The sequence below is a fragment of the Semicossyphus pulcher genome, unplaced genomic scaffold (assembly GCF_022749685.1).
Source record: "Semicossyphus pulcher isolate SPU_LCO1_2020_fin unplaced genomic scaffold, fSemPul1.0.p SCAF_6, whole genome shotgun sequence".
NCBI classification, from domain to species: Eukaryota; Metazoa; Chordata; class Actinopteri; order Labriformes; family Labridae; genus Semicossyphus; species Semicossyphus pulcher.
The window spans coordinates 22,278,286-22,296,749 of NW_027211737.1; the positions used below are offsets into that span (position 1 = coordinate 22,278,286).

The 18,464-nt window shown below is 40.7% G+C and overlaps 2 protein-coding genes across 7 annotated transcripts in view; both read right to left on the bottom strand.

Annotated features, from left to right (window-relative positions):
• bmp1a (bone morphogenetic protein 1a) overlaps positions 1-173 on the bottom strand; it is a 30,548-nt gene extending 30,375 nt beyond the window's left edge. The window contains exon 1 of the mRNA XM_069682898.1: positions 29-173. Within this exon, the coding sequence (XP_069538999.1) occupies positions 29-173 (145 nt within the window). The remainder of the gene's footprint in view (positions 1-28) is intronic.
• A 1,943-nt stretch (positions 174-2,116) lies between these two features.
• Positions 2,117-15,617, bottom strand: kansl3 (KAT8 regulatory NSL complex subunit 3). 6 transcript variants are annotated; one of them, XM_069683295.1, is made up of 22 exons: positions 15,459-15,617; positions 13,729-14,003; positions 13,410-13,580; positions 13,209-13,299; positions 12,401-12,586; positions 12,174-12,302; positions 11,959-12,075; positions 11,777-11,875; positions 10,997-11,068; positions 10,819-10,893; positions 10,517-10,674; positions 10,350-10,413; positions 10,041-10,229; positions 9,529-9,685; positions 9,096-9,173; positions 8,641-8,820; positions 8,160-8,247; positions 7,811-7,941; positions 7,313-7,419; positions 5,662-5,860; positions 4,622-4,734; positions 2,117-3,166 (listed from the first exon to the last, which is right to left on the bottom strand). In XM_069683295.1, the coding sequence occupies exons 2-22, from the start codon at positions 13,938-13,940 to the stop codon at positions 3,161-3,163; spliced, it is 2,622 nt and encodes an 873-aa protein (XP_069539396.1). In that variant the 5' UTR covers positions 13,941-14,003; positions 15,459-15,617; the 3' UTR covers positions 2,117-3,160. The 6 variants fall into 6 exon arrangements, with proteins under 6 accessions (XP_069539396.1, XP_069539395.1, XP_069539400.1 ...); XM_069683294.1 differs by having other exon boundaries at positions 4,622-4,737; XM_069683299.1 differs by lacking the exon at positions 9,096-9,173.
• Between the last annotated feature and the right edge of the window lie 2,847 nt (positions 15,618-18,464).

Consider the following 18,464-nt stretch of genomic DNA (forward strand, 5'->3'; position numbering starts at 1 on the left):
TACAGAGAAAAAAGGGGGAAAATCTCACCAGCTTTACAGGGATCCTTATAGTCGATCGCCTCTGATGTGGCAGTGGGGTCCACATAGTAGCCCGGATCAATCGCCTCCAAATCGATCGCCAATATCACGCCGAGACAGGATAGAAGAAGCAAACATCTCGCCGTGAGATCCATTATTGTGGTGGGGGAGACGGCGAAAGGCGAGGGATAAAAGGTAAAGGAAGAGAGAGGGACAGAGGGAAAGAGAGAGAGAGAAGAGTGAGTGAGTGAGTGAGAGAGAGAGAGAGAGAGAGAGAGAAAGAGAGAGAAAATGGGAGGTTTTTGGGGGAAACGAGATCCCTCCAGAGGGCGGGTTTTAAATCCAGCCTCTCTCCAGTGTCTCGTGGGCTCTGGGGGCAGTGATTCCTCTCCTCGCGCCGGAGCTCCGGGCTCGTGCAGAGGACTGCTGGAGAAACTTTGATGATATGGCAGACCCACAGGGGCGGTGAAATGAGCTCTTACTCGTCGGTGATGCCCCTGCGCGTTTTTATTGCTCCCTTGTCGCTCCATCAGGGGTCCTTGAAGAGGATATGGGGAACTATAATTTGGTTCACTAGATATGATCTCTTAGTGAAGAATTATTATTGTGGTGATATTTTCTCCTCTGCTTTTTCCACAGTGTGTTGTTTATAGTCATAGTGCTTAATTCAATATTTAATGACCAAAGTAAAGATATCATCTTATTTAGCTCCCTGGGGCCGTAGCTTGTTAAAATGGCCTCGTTTCTCGAATATTGTAACAGTTCATTAAATTCAAAAGTTCAAATAAAACTGTACTTACTTGACAAATTGGGGCTTTAATAAAAACCGTAAATTTAAAGTAAAATTAGACTCAAACTCCTTCCTTCCTTTATTTTTTTCCGTTTAAACACATTAGCACAGGAGACAGCCTAGCTTAAACGCGAACTGTTTACGCACGCACGCACAGTTCTACCCACGTGCACACTCAACAGCCACCCTGTCGAGCTGTCACACGCATGCGCGGACAAACAACTAAACAAACCAACAGAATGAGCTTGACCTTAGGCTCTACTGACACACAAGAAGTTACCAGCAAATTGAAGCGATTACAGCGCCACCTGTTGGCACTTGCCGGAATATTAAAGGAAGCGTGGCGTGGGTACATAAACACTACACAGAATTAGGGAAGTAGGTGTATGTCATGACAGTCTAATTTGGCAAAACTAATATTTGTATTTATGCATTAACATTACCTGTTTATTTATCGGGCAGTGAGGCCTCAGGTTAATCATGTGGTCTCCTCAAATGGACTAAAAGCTTGCGTTTTTTTATAACATTAATTAATTGCATCTGTTCTATTATTAATCAATTTGTTTTTCATTTTTCCAGCTGTATCAGCCTTTTTCTTGCACTAATCAGACCCTCTAGATAAATATCTGTATGTAAACACGTGCATACAGAGTGTAAAGAAAAGGAACTTTTGCAAATGTTATTTTTGTTGATCTTCCTGAAAGTACATATATTCAATTTGTAGTTAATTCTACTGTACCGTACATTAACAATGTTTTTATTTGATTTGTTCCTGACTTGCACTCATTAGAGTTTATGGTCCTACCTACGTTTCAATCTAATCTTATTTTAACAAAGTAATTGTTAACCAGAAAATATTTTAACAAGGGAGAGTAATTAATCTCAAGTATCACATAGCCAAATTCTTAACGGGGTGGAGATTTGATGAGACCTCAAATGCGCCATACTCTGATGATGATGATGATGATGGGAGGCTCTGCCAGCAGCTCTGTTGTTGTCCGTCTGACTGGCATCAGTTATCCTGTTTATCCATACAAAGCCTGGTTTATATAAGCACTCCTCTCTTTATCTCTTTATCTTATCAGACCTCTGCCTATGTGTGGAATTTAGGACCGGATGTCTGCGGAGATATAAGTGGGCTGTATTTATGCTCCTGCTAAACACAGAAGTATAACTATGATGCATTAGAGTAAGTGCCTACATTATATTTTGAAAAAGAGGAGTTTCATAGCTTGCTCAACACTTCAAGTGTTTAGCCGGAGGGACCAAATATTTAGATTAACAAACAGTCGAGTGTCTTGAGGCAGATCAGTTTATTTTACTCTGACAGTTTCTAATAAAAAGTTAATTTGCAGCGAAGGGAAGACAATGTGCAGATGTGAAATATCGCCTCATAAAGTATTTTAGAATAAAGAACATGTAGTTATAGAGGAAACAAATGTAATAAATACAGTTCATCATAAATACAAACAGACATGACCTTTTATTTTTTTTGCAGCTTTTGAGAGAACAATGCTTCATAATCAAAGTGAGCAGGCGCACAGCCTACACTGGAAATCATGGACAATGTTCTGCAACTGCTGCAGTGCTATGATTATGACCAATAATGACATTTAATTAGCTTTGAAATGTAGCTCTTAATCTCATATATTATACAGTTCTGTCATCTTTTTATGGTGAAGGAACACTGCTACACAAAAGGCAATTATTATGATGAAATGCTTTAATGATGTGAATATAATTACTGCGATAAATAATAACCAAGCCATGACTAACATTCAAATGAAGTCATCTCACAAATATGGAGATATCCAGTTGTGACATAAAAATGCTCCACACACAAGCTTACATTCCGGTTAATTATTCCTGTCTAGGCCCTTGATTAATGAGATGCAGAATCTTTTATTCGTTGAGGCTTTTGTGGGCTGTTCAGTCAGTGAAATCAGTGGAGTGGAATTAATTTGTCCAGGTAGGTTGCAGTCTACCCTCACACTATATCTTTTACTCCCTAGAGGATAACATGTTTTCTCATGAAAGTTAAAGGTGTAAAAAGAGCGCACAGGCTGTAGCATGAAGACCAATATTGCAGTGTTATTAGAGTCGGTGCTACCCATCTGCACACTGAGGTTAAGCATCTCAGCAGCTCAGCCACAGCCGAGGGAGACTGCCTGGCCTTCTCCAAGCCGCTCTCTGGAGGATGGGAGGCAGGTGTTCAGCGTGTTGTGGGGTGGTGTGTTCATCATTGCGGGGATGGTAAAGTCTCATCAGCAGGCTGCGGCTCCCAGATGCCTCTGGCACGGCACCAGCTTACATCAGATGTGTCACCACGTCGAAAACCTTAAGCAGAGATTTTCACGGCTGTAAAAGGGCACAAAGAATTTAATGAACTCACAGTCCAGGAAATGTTATAATAAACCTGTTTATATGAAAGTCTTGAGTGACATTTACTATAGATTGCATGCAGTATCTTCAGAAATAATGTCAGGATGTTTTCAGCCATATCAGATGTACATTTTCAGAAGTAGAGCTCTCTTTGGTACACAGCCTTTTGAAATAAAGATAACACTTAACAGAGGAAGTCATTTTCACTAACAATGTAATTCTGCGGTAGCTAAATGTTTACTTACTTTCAAAATACTTGTGACTCTAAACAAAGTATTTAAAGCTGCTGTGAGGAACTCTCAGTTTGTGTTTATTTTGGCGCCCCCTGTGGACAAAGCCGTGCCTCTTATCTCTTTGCTGATTAGTCCTGTACATGCGGTGGTTTTTAACCGAAACAAAATCTCATCCTGCTTTCTTTTAACAGTCATATGTATCCATCCACTCTCTACACTACTTATCTAGTTCAGGGTCGCGGGGGCTGGAGCATATCCCAGCTGTCATTGGGTGAGAGGCGGGGTAAACCCTGGACTGATCGGCAGTCAATCACAGGGCTGACGCAAAGAGACAGATAACCTTTCACGCTCACATTCACACCTACGGGCAATTTAGAGCCACCAATTAATCTAACAAGCATGTCTTTGGACTGTGGGAGGAAGCCGGAGTACCCGGCGGGAACCCACGCATACACGGGGAGAACATGGAAACTCCACACAGAAAGGCAACAGCGCTAACCACTGCACCATCATGCAGACGGTCATATGCATCATTAACTTTACATTTTTGCCCTGCAAAATGTAAACAAAGGCAGCACGCAGTTAATCGCTTCATCTGACACCTACCCCCCACCAGCGGTTACAGGCATTAAAATACTATACAGAAATAATCAGTCTTGTTGCTGATGGTCTGTTTGCTTTCATAGGTCATAGAGAGTAATCAGAAGGGATTTCAGTCTGTTTCATAACCACCAAAAAACTCACAGGAGCTTTAAATAAAGTAAAAGTGATCGTCCGCACTTAAAACAAACACCTCTGTATGTAAATTGTCTAATTGACTATTGGCTAATTTATGTGTAACTTACTGTGCACAATAAACTACAAATACGTATTCAGGTAAAGGAGTTGGAATGTATGTAGCGTTATTAATAAATCCCGTAACATTTAATACAATTTATCTCCCATAAAAAGTTTTATGAAAAATTGTTTCATGGCATTGTGGTTGCAATGGAAGTGAAGATTTTCATCTGCTCCCCAAAAAGCTACATTTCCTTTGGTTGTATAGAAGCTGTCAGCAGTGTTGAAGCAGAAAAGACAGATGTCCAGTGAATCAATAAAGTGATGCCAAAACATGCAACCAATTTAAAGTTACAATACAAAGAGCCCTAAGTAAAATCTGTTTAAATGAGGCGCCATTAGATGCTTAAAAGAGACACACCTTTGGCTCACTGGTGTGAGCCGGCATCACGTCACAAGCTTGGCTGAGAGATCCCACTCTACTGGGCTGTGCTCCTCGAAGGGTCACGGTTATGGAAGTGGGGGCTTTCTGCCCTACTGACACACAAACAAAACCACTCAGCACTAACAGCTACACATGCTTACGCCATGAAAATACACTTAAATCGATATTATAGCATTTGCATTTAGCACAATAGTTGGCAAACGTGAAAGAAGTCATCAGAGCAACCTTTTACTTTGTGGTTCGGTTAGCAAATTATAACAACAGCAGGGTGTTGGACAATGAACATAATGAGGAATAAAATCAAGTCTGGGGTTTTAGTCAAGCGAGAGGGGGGAAAAATTAAAACACAGGAGCAATGAAAACATGAGTTTGATTCCAGTCTTTATTGTAACAACAGGAGGGTAATGCCATGTGCCAATTTTATTGCTTTTCAACATGTCTCTGTAAGATGTCAGCGTTGACTCGGGGATATTAAAGCAGGTGATTGAATGGAAGGATTTACAACATGAAAAGGGAAACAAATGAACACAAACACGACTAAGACTAAAAAACAAATCTGACGTACAGAAACAAGCTTGGATTGTACTTTTGGGTACCTTATTAAATTTGGTCAACCTCACCAACACTGAATTTGACTTCTTTCATGATTCTTCTGGATCAAATAGGTCACATATATGTATTTTACATTCCCATCCACTTCTACATAAACATTGTGTCAAGCATGAACATGAAACTTTTAACCTTATGATTCCACTATGGCTCTGACTGAACATGAAAACAAAACATGCCGTATGTTGCCCTCTGATGCCTCAGATCTGACAATGCAAACCTTACACCAGTCTGGTTCTTCAAGACAAACCATCTACACACACGTTGAATGAGCTGCCCTCTACGGTCCTCTACTGAGATAATCCTCCCTGAGCTACGGACATCCTGAACTACTGTTTCCAAAACAAAGGCTGAATGAACCCTGGGCTTTCAACGTGGCCGTCGTGTTTTGGCAGTTCGAGACATACCAGCGGTCTGATTGGTGATGTGTGCCAAGCCGGGCAAGCTGCTGGCCAGTTTAGCCAGCCCGCCATTTGTGAGCAGCTGGTGGATGGCGGTGGTTTTAGCCACTCCCCCTGTGGTGACCACAGGCACCGCCCGGAGCAGAGTACTGCTGCTGGTACCGACCGAGCCCAGGACCTGACCCTGAGGCTTTCCACAGACGGCCTGAGGGGGGAGGAGGAGAGGACACATAGTAAGGTCTAGTATTACACGTGCACAACAACAGACTGAGGGCGAATTTCATTTACGATCATCGGTAAAGTTTTGTTACTGTCCGCACATTTTCCTGTGTTATACACAAAATGATATTGCATAAGGTACACACGGTTAAAACTAGAATGTCTTGGTCAGTATTTATCGAATTTAATGGGCTGAGAAAAACATGCAAGACCCTCTTCAGTATTTATCAACACAATTCAACAGAAACATAAACTACAACCTCAAAAATGACAAAAAATAAAATGGAATCAACACGTCTTTAAAGCACTTATAAAACTACCATCCTCGTGCGCATGAAGGTGGGATTTATTGCAGATTAGTTTAATCCAGGCAGACATAAATTGTGCAAAATGTGTTTGTACACACCTGTTTACATAAGAGCCAATAAATACACTCCTCTACTCTACCTGTCAACTAAGATGTATTGAACTACTACATCTATTCCCTGCTGTTGCGTTTGTGTTCATTCAAAACACGCTATTTACTGGCTCAATTGGGAGTTTTTTTTCTATGTTTTAGCTTGGTGCCAAAAAATTTGCAAGCCAAGTTTTATTTACTCTTCTGTGTCTGGCCCCCCTCCCTGCTAGATAGATTTTCATCCGTTGTGTTAATGTCAGGCTGATCACAGGGACTTTCTGAATCTGTTATTTGCTTCTCAAATGGGAAGTGTTTGCTACGAGATCATGTTATGCCAAACCTCTGTGTAAAATACCTAAATAACAGCTATGGACATCCCCCATGGACATTTTAAATAAACAAAAAAGTTCCAGATTCATTTGCATCTGTGAAAAGGGTCTCATGTTGCCGGGCTCTATTTTAGGCAACTGACTACAAAATTGTGTATATTTAACACCTTGGACGTGTAAACTTCCATTGCGGTCATTAACACTTTAAAGATGAACAGTGTTGCATGTGTGACGTCCACGGTTGTCTCTGGGTTGTAACTCTTGATTTTCCTCACTGACGGTCGCTTTCCTTTTTAGACTGTTTGCTTCATCTGAGCGTCAAATTTGTTTCTCTTTCTTTGGATTTTCACTTATTTTTGAAGTTGTATCTGTCGTCATCGATCTTTTCTTTGCTTGTTCAGCCATAGTAGATTACTGTTTACTCGCAACACTTGCAGAGACCGGAAAAACAGCCACTTAGCTCCGCCTACCCTCTGTGGCAGACCAAACACTGCTAGGTGATGGAAAACTCGTCACTAACTGGGCGCTGCTTGTGATTTTTTTCTGTGAAAGTGGTCTGTAATACCACACATACAAAGGCTTTAATCAGTGGGCCATAGGCTCAATCACCATTGTGTTAACTCATTGGGCGATAAAAAGTGACTTAACAGACATTTATTTAAATGAAAATCTTATTATTTTAAAGTAATATAACGTTTTAACCAAGTGTTACCTGGGTGCTGCCTGCGTTTGCAGCTGTGGAGGGCAAGCTAGGAGCTTTGGTGACGATCTCCTGAAGACTGAAACTTAGACCTTGAAGAAGACTGCTGGCGGAAGCCGCTGCGCACAAACAAGAAGACAGTAAATCAATTGGATGTAAATTATGGTGAAATCAATGTTTAACTAACTTTGACGCCCACCCAATCCCCCACCCTCAGGGCTAGACTAGATGGACACGCACACGCACACACAAACACAAACACACCACATGAAAGCCATGTCCAAAGGGTAAGGTTTGGGACAGGACAGACAGCGATGGCGCAAGAGGTGATCAATGATGATGTTTGCTTTAACATGTTGTCCTCACACACTGTTCTCATCCAGTGGTCCAAACTTTAATTTCTCTCTACAAAGCGGTTAGAGCTGCTCTGTGTGTTGAAGCGACTGTGCTGAGATTAGGCGCACAGTTGAGATTGCAAACAGCGTGCAGGGCAGGACAGGACAGAGATACCTTGGGCAGTAGCCGGAGCTTGCACCTGGGCTGGTGTGGAGGACCCTGACACCATGCAAGGCTGCACGCTGCTGCTGAATGAGCTGGAGCCTGGGGACAGGGCACCAGACACCTCTGAGACACTACCAGACCTGCAGTGACACACATAACCACCAATCTACTCAGGAGCTACCCCAGCAAGTGCTGTTTGGCCATCATTCAGCTCGTCTGAGTCCACCACTCATCAATCCCTCTGCACCAGACACACTTTGCACAACAGGGTGGGGAGTGGGTATGGGTCGAGGCAGGTTTAGGGGTTTAAGCACTCTATTCTGAATGTGCCTGTGTGGAGCAGAGCAGGCTGGCTTACCGCTGGCCTGTGAGAAGTCCAGAGAGCTCCTTGGCTCCAGCCACAGTCTGTCCCACTGTCACGGTTAAGGGCTTCCCAGAGACACCCACTGCATGGAAAAAGAATCATAACATGATGGTCTGTTATTTAACTTGGAAAATAAAGATAAACTTCATATGGCCTTTAAAAACACTGAAACGAATACCAACACAACTAGGCAGAAGTGCATTAAAGATACGGCACTTCTACAGGAATACATAGTCCTACTTTCACTTAAGCAAAACAGTAAATTAAACAACAACATGTTTCTGCTCTTATCATTTAATCTAGAGATCTGTGTGAACTTTAGATTTGACTGAAGTCTACTGACTGTATCAATACACGTGACCAAAAAAAGAGTATCTGTTTACTCTGACCATGTTAACAAAAAAGCCTTCAGCGCTCAAAGAAAACTGAATGAATCCACCAAAGAACATATCAATTTAGTGCTTTTAGAGTTTACCTTCCTGTGCAGCAGGGCTGATAGTGCCCCCTGCTGACTCGCTTTGGGAAACAATGGTGACCTTGATCTTGGCTCTTTTAGAGGCTTTGCTTGGTGTGGGACTGGGCGCCTGCCTCCTCTTGCCATGTGACCTCAGTTCATCTCTGTCCAGGCCGTCCATCTGATCACTGGTCACTGGCACTGCAGCACACAAAACACAAAAACAAACATGAACACAGATATTCACCAGACTGCTGAGGCGACTTAGACCTGGTCTGTTTTATCCTGTTTTTACATGTTTACGAATAGAATATGTGCCATTTCCAGCTTAAGAGATGTAACATACACAGCAAAGGGTGTTTAGTGAGTGCAGTGTTACAATACGTGATATTCATATAAAATCAGGGCGATGGAAACAAAGAAAGAAGGGAAAAAAGACAAAGAAGAAAGAGAAAGAAAGAGGGATAGACACTTACCAAAAATACAAGGAGGGGTACCAGGAGGAAGATTTTTCCTCACAAGCATGTTTTGTTTCATAAAAGCAGCAAACTGAGCTGGAATGAATCGGAAAAAAGGCGGAAAGGAAAGTTGTAGAAGAGAAGACACAGAGAATGAAAGACAGTATTTCAGTCACGTTCCATCTTGCCCCATCAGATGTCGTGATGCGATAATCGCTTTAAACTTTATATGCAATCAGTTTCACATCTCACATACCACCCCGTCTGCACAGCTTTTGCAAAACTCAGCTGAAGTTGAGGTAAATTACCTATTGTTACAAGTTTATATAAACAAGTGGGGTAAATGTGAGCACTGTGTATGCAAGTAACAAGGACTGCTGTGCACTTGAGTGTGATTGGGTGCAGTGTGTTTACAATTCATCCAGAGTAAACTGTGCGATAGTGAACTAACCTTGGGCCTGCTTGTGAGTGAGGACTGTGCCCGAGCGCTGCATGTGTGTCTTGAGGAGCTGCGTGGCTGTGATCAGGCTGGACTTCTGTGCTGGAGACAAACCAGACGTTTTGGGTTTGGGACTTGAAGTGGGACTGCTGCAGACACTAGACAGATCCTGAAAACAGAGTGAAGAAGAGAGACACCTGATTTGTAATGATTCAGTAGTGTCAGTCACTGGACATGTTGATGGGTTAAAAGTATAGCATTGAAGATTCATGAGATACAGTGGTTTAATTGGAACATGGTTGCAGCCAGCCCAAAAAACGTCTGCATAAGTGGAGTCGTCCAAAGTGCAGTTCATAAAATGTATTATAAATGAAATCCCAAAAATATATTTTTCATTACTGTGCTTTCTTTTCGTTCTCACAATACATTCATAACTGAGATGCTGGTTGGATAGGTTAGGTACAAAAATAATAAACATTTCTAAACCTTTAAAGTTGAGGTTATTGAAGCTGCTGATAACTGACCTCTGAACCCGATGGTGAGATGGGAACTCTGAGCGCAGGAGAGGAAGGTCGTCCTCGCTCCATGTCGAAGGGAAGCTCTCGTCGAGGCCTTTTCTTCTTCTCTGTGTCCATGTCCCTCATCTCCCCCGAGCCATGGCTGTGTCCCTCGGCCCGTGTCAGGACGCCTGACAGGAAGTCAGAAATCTCATCCTGCACATCAGTGATGAAAGAAGAAAAAAATCCTCACCATGGGTATGTTTGCTCTCAAAGGATACAACAAAGAGAGAGACAAACTGTGTAAAATGATTATTTCAAGTTACAAAGACCAACCTGAACGCAGCGGTCCACCATGGTCTGCGTCAGTCCCTCAGACTTCATCTTTGCTGAATTGATTCTGTGGAGGTAGACCATTTAATGTTACGACTATAACTGAAAATATATATAATTGTATGAATTGTTTTTGCTCCTTATGCTGCCAGTCAAAGGTTGTGACTGACCTGATGTTGTCGTCTGCTCCTCCCACTACCACCATGCTGTTGTCTGCCCTCAGCTTCTCTCTGAACTCCTCCATGCCTTCGATGCTACACTGCAGAGCGTTCTGGCCGACCACAAACAAAACTGGGGTCTTCATATCCAGCAGTGGGTCGTCCACGTCCTGCAAATCAGTAACAAATTAATCTTCACAACAACTGCCAAAAAGCCAAAAATCTGCTGTAGCAGAAAAACAATGGAATAAAAGAAGTCTTAAGATGACAAAGAAAAAATGCACATCATTGGAAGATAATGCCTCAGGTCTTACCCCTCTTGGCCCGTTGGTCGTTAGAAGGGGAAAGCCGAGACAAACGACAGCTGTCAGATACTCCATTAGGGATACCTGTGATCAATCAGTAAGTAATTAACTAAAGATGCTTTAAAGACAAAAAAAATAATCAGCTTTTTTAATGGATCAGATCACTAAGATATGTTATAATACTTACATGACAAGCAATAAGAGCACCAGTGTTCCAGCCGACCAGGATAATGGGCTTGTGGGGGAAGTGACTGTGAACCTGGTAGTTAAAATAAAACACAATCAAATCAGCTGCAGACACATTTTTACTGAATTTGTATTCTACATGGTTCTAGTTTTCTGCTTCGTCCTTGCAGGCATGATCACTGAGATGTTAAAAGACACTGCAGAGACAAGATGTTTGCTTAATTGATGTCACTAAGACATCTTACATAATATGTCTAGAAGCTCTGTTTGGAGTTTAATTTGCATGTAGAGAAAATTGTGTGTTAATAATAAACAACACTGGGGAGCTGGTTTAGCTCAGCGGTTAAATCTCGCGTCCCATCTACAGAGGCTTAGTCCTGGACGCAGAGGCCCTACGTTCCACTCAGACCCTCGGCCCCTTGCTGCATGTCATCCCCAACCTCTCTTCCCATATTTCAGGCTTTATGCACTGTCCTATCAATTAAAGACAAAGGCCCAAAACATAATCTTTTTTTTTCAATAAATAAATAATGAACAACAAATAAAGTATACAAAAAAGACTGAGGAATGTAAGAAATTAACATTTTACATCAGCAACCTTATCTTGAACCCAACCTGATAAAAGCAAATACTGCTGCCTTGTAAAGCCACAGGGGTAAGTCATCACAAATATAAAATATAATTACTAAGAGTTTGTATTGCTAATTTGGATAGCACATATACATATTTTAGCATCGTCAATTTCCCCCCAAAAAAGCCAAATAGAAATAGAACCTCCTACCTCCATGACCTTGGCCCTGACAGTTCCCAGCATGTGCTCCAGGCACTGTGTGATGCCAATGTTTGCTCCGCTGTTTACATGACTGTGCACTGGGATAACCTGACACAGAAACAGCTGTTATTTTTCTGTTATACATATAATACTGTATTATGGTAACAAATATAGATCAAATTCAATGATACCTTTCCCAAACAAGAGAGCTGCGACTGCCAGAATCTCATTCGCCGCGAGGTAGAGAGGGCCGGATTGGTTGGGCTTGATGGTGCGATTAGGATGAGCGGAGATCCAGGAAGCTTGCCCTGAAACATTTGAGGAAACAGACAGGGTTATGGTCTTTAACTACTTACACAAAAAACAATATAGTAAATACATTTTATTACACACTAAGAGTGGTTACCGGTTTGTTCTGGGAAAGGACTCCTACAGCTGGGTCCCAGGGCCGCTTCAGTAGCAGCGACAGGGCCTCGGCACTAGGAGCGCCAGTTTTTGCCGATGTCAACAACATCCTGTCGATCAGCAAGGGCAACTTCGGAGACACACAGAGGATCCAGCAGATACTGGTTCAAACATCTGACAGGGTATACAGACAATTTCATACTCTATACTCTATAACACACATTATACCTTGCTTTTGAGAGTCTGCAGCACATCCAGGTACGCAGCAAGCATGGCGAGGCTTAAGGACTCTATCATGGTGGTGTGTAACCACTGTGTCAGTTTGGTGTCCCAGTTCACACTGGCTAACGCATGCCGCACTTTCCTCGCACACTTGTCCACAGCAATCCTCCGCAAAATTGGCTCATTGGAAGCCTAAGAGAGACAAGATCAATCAAGAGACCCAATAATTAAATAACTGACAAATCGGAAAATATTCACAGCATGCTGTAATTTAATCTTCCAAACCCAAAATAATGATTCTCATGTCAACAATGCAAATATAAAAATGGCGTTAGTTACACATATAACTTCACAGGATCACATTATTTTGAACAATAAACATATGATATGTTATATATATTTGACATTTTGCTTTTATCTAAACTGATTTACTCTCTTGTTTGAGGTTTATGCAAAAGGCCTAACCCAAATCTTTTTGGTGTCAAAAATATGTTGTTCCTGTCTTTTGTTTTGTTTTTGTTTATTCCCACTGATGTGTTATGTGTATCCAACAGAGCAGCGACATAAGCTATATGGATACTAGAATCCAAACAGTCATTGATGCACTATAAATTTGGTTTTCCAGTGCTTTTGTTATCACTGCATACACCCTGTTGCAACAGACTACACTGAACGTTGCATGTAATCTGGGCTAAAACAGCAATTCATGTTGAACTGTTTCAAGTCAGCACTCTCAAATGGTTCAGAAGAAAGTCTATGTTCTTAAAATGTACAGCTCTTGAGGACAAAATCAGGTAAAATGAAAATAACTTACATTTTCGTTGGCCAGGCGGGCGAGTCTTTCAGCTTGCAGAGCTTTAAGGACTTTATTAAACAGTTTGTTCTGGGCCACCGACCATCCAGTCCTGAAACAAAATAGTGATAATGTCAAAACAATGCACTCTAATTGAGATCTGTCAATCACAACTTCTAATACAGCTAAAAATAAAAGGATGAATAAACAGTGAATGCCTACTTGTTTATATGCTCCTCCCAGTCATCAGGTGGTGGAGGGCTCTCAGCAACTGTGCGCGCAAACAGAACATGTCGCTCACACTCCTTCATCACACTTAGAGCTTTCTGGTTATCATACAGAGGAATAGGTGTCGGGGTGACTGTTTCCACATCTAATAAAGAATCAGAGTCACTGGAGACAAAGAAAGAAGATCAGTTGTTTACTGTTCAGTCTGATTATTAGAAGATTCATTTTACAACAGCTAAGAAACAGAGTGGAAAGCTAGTGACAACAGTAGTGTTATATACAGTTCAGGCACAGATTATGAATTGTGACTCACGACAAGGCTTCGGGCTGCCGACGAGGAGTAACAAACAGCGTTCTTGTGGGCCGAGCGCTGCTGGCATCTGGGTGGGCGTTCCATGGCTTGGCATAGCTGTGGTCCAGAAATACCAAATCCAGCTCTCTTTCATGAGCTGACAGCTGGAAAAGCAACGATGTGCCCATCTTTCGTGCTGATATCTGGAAGTCCTTATCCCCACCTCGATGCATTGTCTTCCTGGGCCCCAAAGGGCCCCGCGAAGGGCTCGACAAGTCTTGTGGATACAGACCAAACTGACAAAGAGGAACATAAATGTATTGTTTGAGATGAGGCTGAAATTACAATAAGTTAATTGCTTTGTATACAACCAAGATACTAAATAAATTAAAAGGTAATAGTTAAAAAATATAGGCACAATGTAATTCAGAGTCTGAAAGAGCTTCGACAAGTCTTAGATAATTTGGGTTATCTCAGCTCCAGCTTGATTCTGAATATTTACTAACACACCAACACATGTACACTGTACATAGGCCTATACTATACACTAGGGGTAGGAATCGCACTCATGATACGATACGTGGCCCACAATAATGATAATATCACGATGCTGTGATAATTGATAGGCTATATTGCAAGACAATCATGTGATACATCACGATATCTGATTAACTGAAGAATACAAAATGCCCCTAAAAAGGTGAAGTGCAGATGAATGTATTATTCACTGACATTGGGTGTCAGTTTCACCGATATTGACACAAATTGAGATAAATAATGATGCGGTGACTTAAATTAGCAGAGCCCTGAATTTTAAAAAAACTAAATCTCGATATTTGGCGGCAGCGATACAATAATTGTATCACACCAGTCGGGACAAAGATATATTGTGATATCTATATTTTGTCCCAGTCCTACTAAACACAGAAACAAACATGCATTTTGTGAGTCCACTACTTAAAGTTCCTGGGAGCAGTTTTTCGCTGGTTATGAAACAGACTGAAATTTATTCAGATTACTCTCTATGACCTACAAAAGCAAACCAGGCCATCAACAACAAGATTGATTGTTTATATATAGTTATTTTTAATGCCTGAAACCGCTGGTGGGGGGTAGGTGTCAGACAAAGCGATTAACTGCACGCTGCCTTTGTTTACATTTTCCAGGGCAAACATTTAAAGTGAGTGATACATGTGACTGTTAAAGAAACCGGAATGAGATTTTTTTTTTTTTAAATCATTACTTAAGCATGTACATAAAAGTGATATGGGTGATTACTAAAATATACAACAGTAAACTGCATGTGGTTGGGTTTGGGACTGCTGGGTAAAACAACACACTTTAAGACTATACCTTGGACGCTTTGGTTGTGATGGACATGTTATAAATTAAACGACTAAAAGAGGAAATAACCTGTAAATGACTTAATAATGCAGTCCGTTAAAACCCTGTAATAACCTGACGTTCGGTGCTTTGTCCACAGAGAGCACCACCCTTTCCTGACATACACTGGATGTTAACATGTAGAGTATTGTCGACGTTTTTATCGTTAATTATGGCTTATAAACCAAACAGTAACAAATATGTTACTGCACACTACCTAATTTACGTGTCTTTTGGCTCAATATTTAACATAAATGTGTGCACTGTGCGGAGAGACTACAGGCAGTGGGGCTGGCCTGGCATGCTAACATTAGCACAGCAGGCTAAAAGCTATGTAAAAGGCGCTATCGCTGTGTACTGCCGCTCACCTTTTCGCTCTATTTCTCCATGGTCGTCGCGACGGTTTAAACTCTTATTTAGAGGCAAGTAAGACCAACGCAAAGCGTTTCCTGGGTTAATTTAAAAGGTTATATAAAGCACAAATATTGAGTGCGCACAAGCTTCACTTCCTTTTGTTGTGTGATTCGTTGCCATGTTTAGCTCTACATCCCTCTTTTACAGAGCGGTAAAACAAGTAGGACAGTCAGGAAAACATTGTAACAAAACTGGCAACCCAGAATGTGGCGCGTCAGTGGGTGACGCGAAATGTGGACTGGATTACAGCAGAGTCTGGATCATTTACCAATTGTCACATCCATTACATTAATTCACAGGTAAAAAAAAACGTGCTTCGTTGCCTTCTGTAACGAGTTCATGCAATACATCCAGTCAATTAAAAACTCTGTTACATTAAAACTGTTACAGCTTGTAATACTTATAAAACTTATAAAATATTTACATAGACTGCGTAATCTGTGATATTTTCGGTTAGTTATTACCTTTTTTGTTTGTTAAAAAGAAAAAGGTAGATATGTCAAAATACAGTTTAGAAAAGCAAACACTAACCTGAATAGGCTTTATTTTGTGAGAGAAAGGAATTCGGACATATTATGTCATATGACACTTAAACTTAAATGTATCACCTTAGTTTAGGCCGGGAGAATGTCCAGTGTCCAACAAAAGATTTAGACATTTTTACTCTTTAAAAACTATAACCACTAATTCCTGTTAAAGCAGTGACTCAGAGGAACTATCTTTTGTCAAATGTTAAAATAACCCTTTGTGACCTTCCTTTTTTTTTCAGTGAGTTAGACTTATAAAAACAACAGTTACCTCTTACCGCAAACCGACCACCCCTCCCCTTATTTGATTCCAAAGGTCTCTGTAGACACAGTTTAAAAGACAGAGCCCTGCATTGAGAAAACAATATATCTTAACTTCTCACCCAAACAGGATCTAAACAGGACGAACTGACTGCAACCATGGTGAGTTTAAAAAAAAAAGTTGTGAAATTGTTGTTGTAGCTGTCTTTGTGTTTAAAAAGGATAAAGTAATGTTTATCATCAATCTATCAAAACTTTCATTCTTTATATGGTACTGGTTTGAGGTCATGGTTTGTTTAAATAAATAAATATGAAAATCAAAGTTGTTTCTCTACTTTTTGCCTACATATCTGGATTCAGTATGCTGAGGTCAAATACTAAACTGTGATTTTTGTTTCTGTTTCACTGTGAAGAAATATTTGGCACTCTCTTTGTTGCTATGCTCTCTCTGGTCCATGTCAAACGCTCATTGCTACAATAAGGCCGTAGACCCAGGTAAAAAAAAGCTATATTACATATGCTGTACATAAATTATACCCTGTATTTACACAAGTTATCTTCTCTTGAACAATGCTGAAAACTCACCCATGAAGCCACTTGCAGAAAAATGTTTACCACCTTTTCTTTCCATTCAAAGGAATGACCCATTGTATGGACGATGCGGATAGAACATGGCATCAAGTAGGATCTAAATGGAGAAACAGTGAATGTATGGACTGTAGTTGCGGTGGATGTTGCGCTGCGTAAGTATATCCCAACATTACAGACTTTTAATAGACAGAAAAAGATATGATCACTTCCATATGTATATATTGTTAACTGTAAACTGTGCGATTGCAGGTATTCAACCCCCACGTCATTCCCAGACGACTGCGTGTCAGTGTTTGACTCGATTACCTGTAAATACAATGTGCACAAAAGGAACGACCCATCTGTGCCATGTATTATTTTTGGTGGAGTTGGAAAGTAATAAAGTGATTTAAAGTATTTGCTGAATTGGAGAGACAGAGAGATCCCTCACTGGCATCCCACAAGGAAACACTGCCCCTTGTTTTAGTTAGAGCAGATGAACAAGCTGGACACACACATGCTGTAAAGAAAAAGGAAAGTTCTGCTTCCAATTAAATGTAAAATAAAGAATTAAACAAAACATTTACTCATGATTTACGACTTACTTATTTGCATAAATCCCTGTAAGAGAAGAAGAGGATTTCTGAAACACACTAAGACACACTAATGATGTTTAAGGGTAACTCCACCAATCTTAAATATGAAATAATGCATTAAATGATGTATGAAGCATGTTGTGTAAACAGTTGCAAAATGTCTTTTTGGGGTCTGAAAGAAGCTTTCCAAATTTGAAAAAAAACGACCAACCTTGATAAAGGGTAAACTTAATACACATTTTGTTGACTAAGTCACACACATAGCTCACTGGAAAAAGAAAAGGTCTAAAAAAAAAAGGCAAAAAGCAATTACCAAAACACAAGATGCAAAAATAAAGAAAACTATGACTATGGTGCTAAAAGAACATAACACTCCAAATCAACTGGTCCTGATCATTTATATCCTTTCTATTCAAATAAAATCCCGGAGAACGGGTAAACTACCTGTGTATCACTCCGCCTCAGCCAGGTGTTCTGAATACTGTTAATTATCGTTAAGGCAGACTGTGTATGTCTACAGTGAGCAATCTGATACTTCTGAATCACACAGCAGACTCGTATTTCACTGGTTGATGATAAATTAAGAAGAAGAATGTACATGATAAAAAACAGATGATCTGTGGTAACATGTAGACACAGAGCGCACAATGTTTGGGTTTCTTGGCAACAAAAGTCGTAAGTTGTGGAACTAGTTGAGTTGGTGGAGCAAAAAATAATCTGTTGTTGATTATTACTTTTTACTACTATTTGCTGCGTGTATAACTGTTGTATAAAAGCAATATCACACGTGAGGTAGTGATGTTATTCTGACTATCGGCACTGCTGTGACTCGGTCGTAGACCAGAGGCTGTGGGCCTCGAGTGTGATATTGCTTAAACATTCAAGGTTTTTAATTGATGACCACTTGTCTTTCCAATAGCATACACTACGTTAAAAAGCTGAAGGTATTACTCAGATTTTACTATGAAGAAATCATAGGAATTTAAAGAAACTAGCGGAGTCTACC

What these genes read in the sequence shown, in the direction of transcription:
- kansl3 (XM_069683294.1), bottom strand. Translation starts at nt 13,940, where the DNA reads ATGCATCGAGGTGGGGATAAGGACTTCCAGATATCAGCACGAAAGATG. An exon ending in TACCCCTCCTTGTATTTTTG is followed by an intron (nt 8,821 to 9,095) that starts GTAAGTGTCTAT and finishes TGTGTGCTGCAG; the next exon opens with TGCCAGTGACCAGTGATCAG. An exon ending in CAAACGCAGGCAGCACCCAG is followed by an intron (nt 5,861 to 7,312) that starts GTAACACTTGGT and finishes CTCCCCCCTCAG; the next exon opens with GCCGTCTGTGGAAAGCCTCA.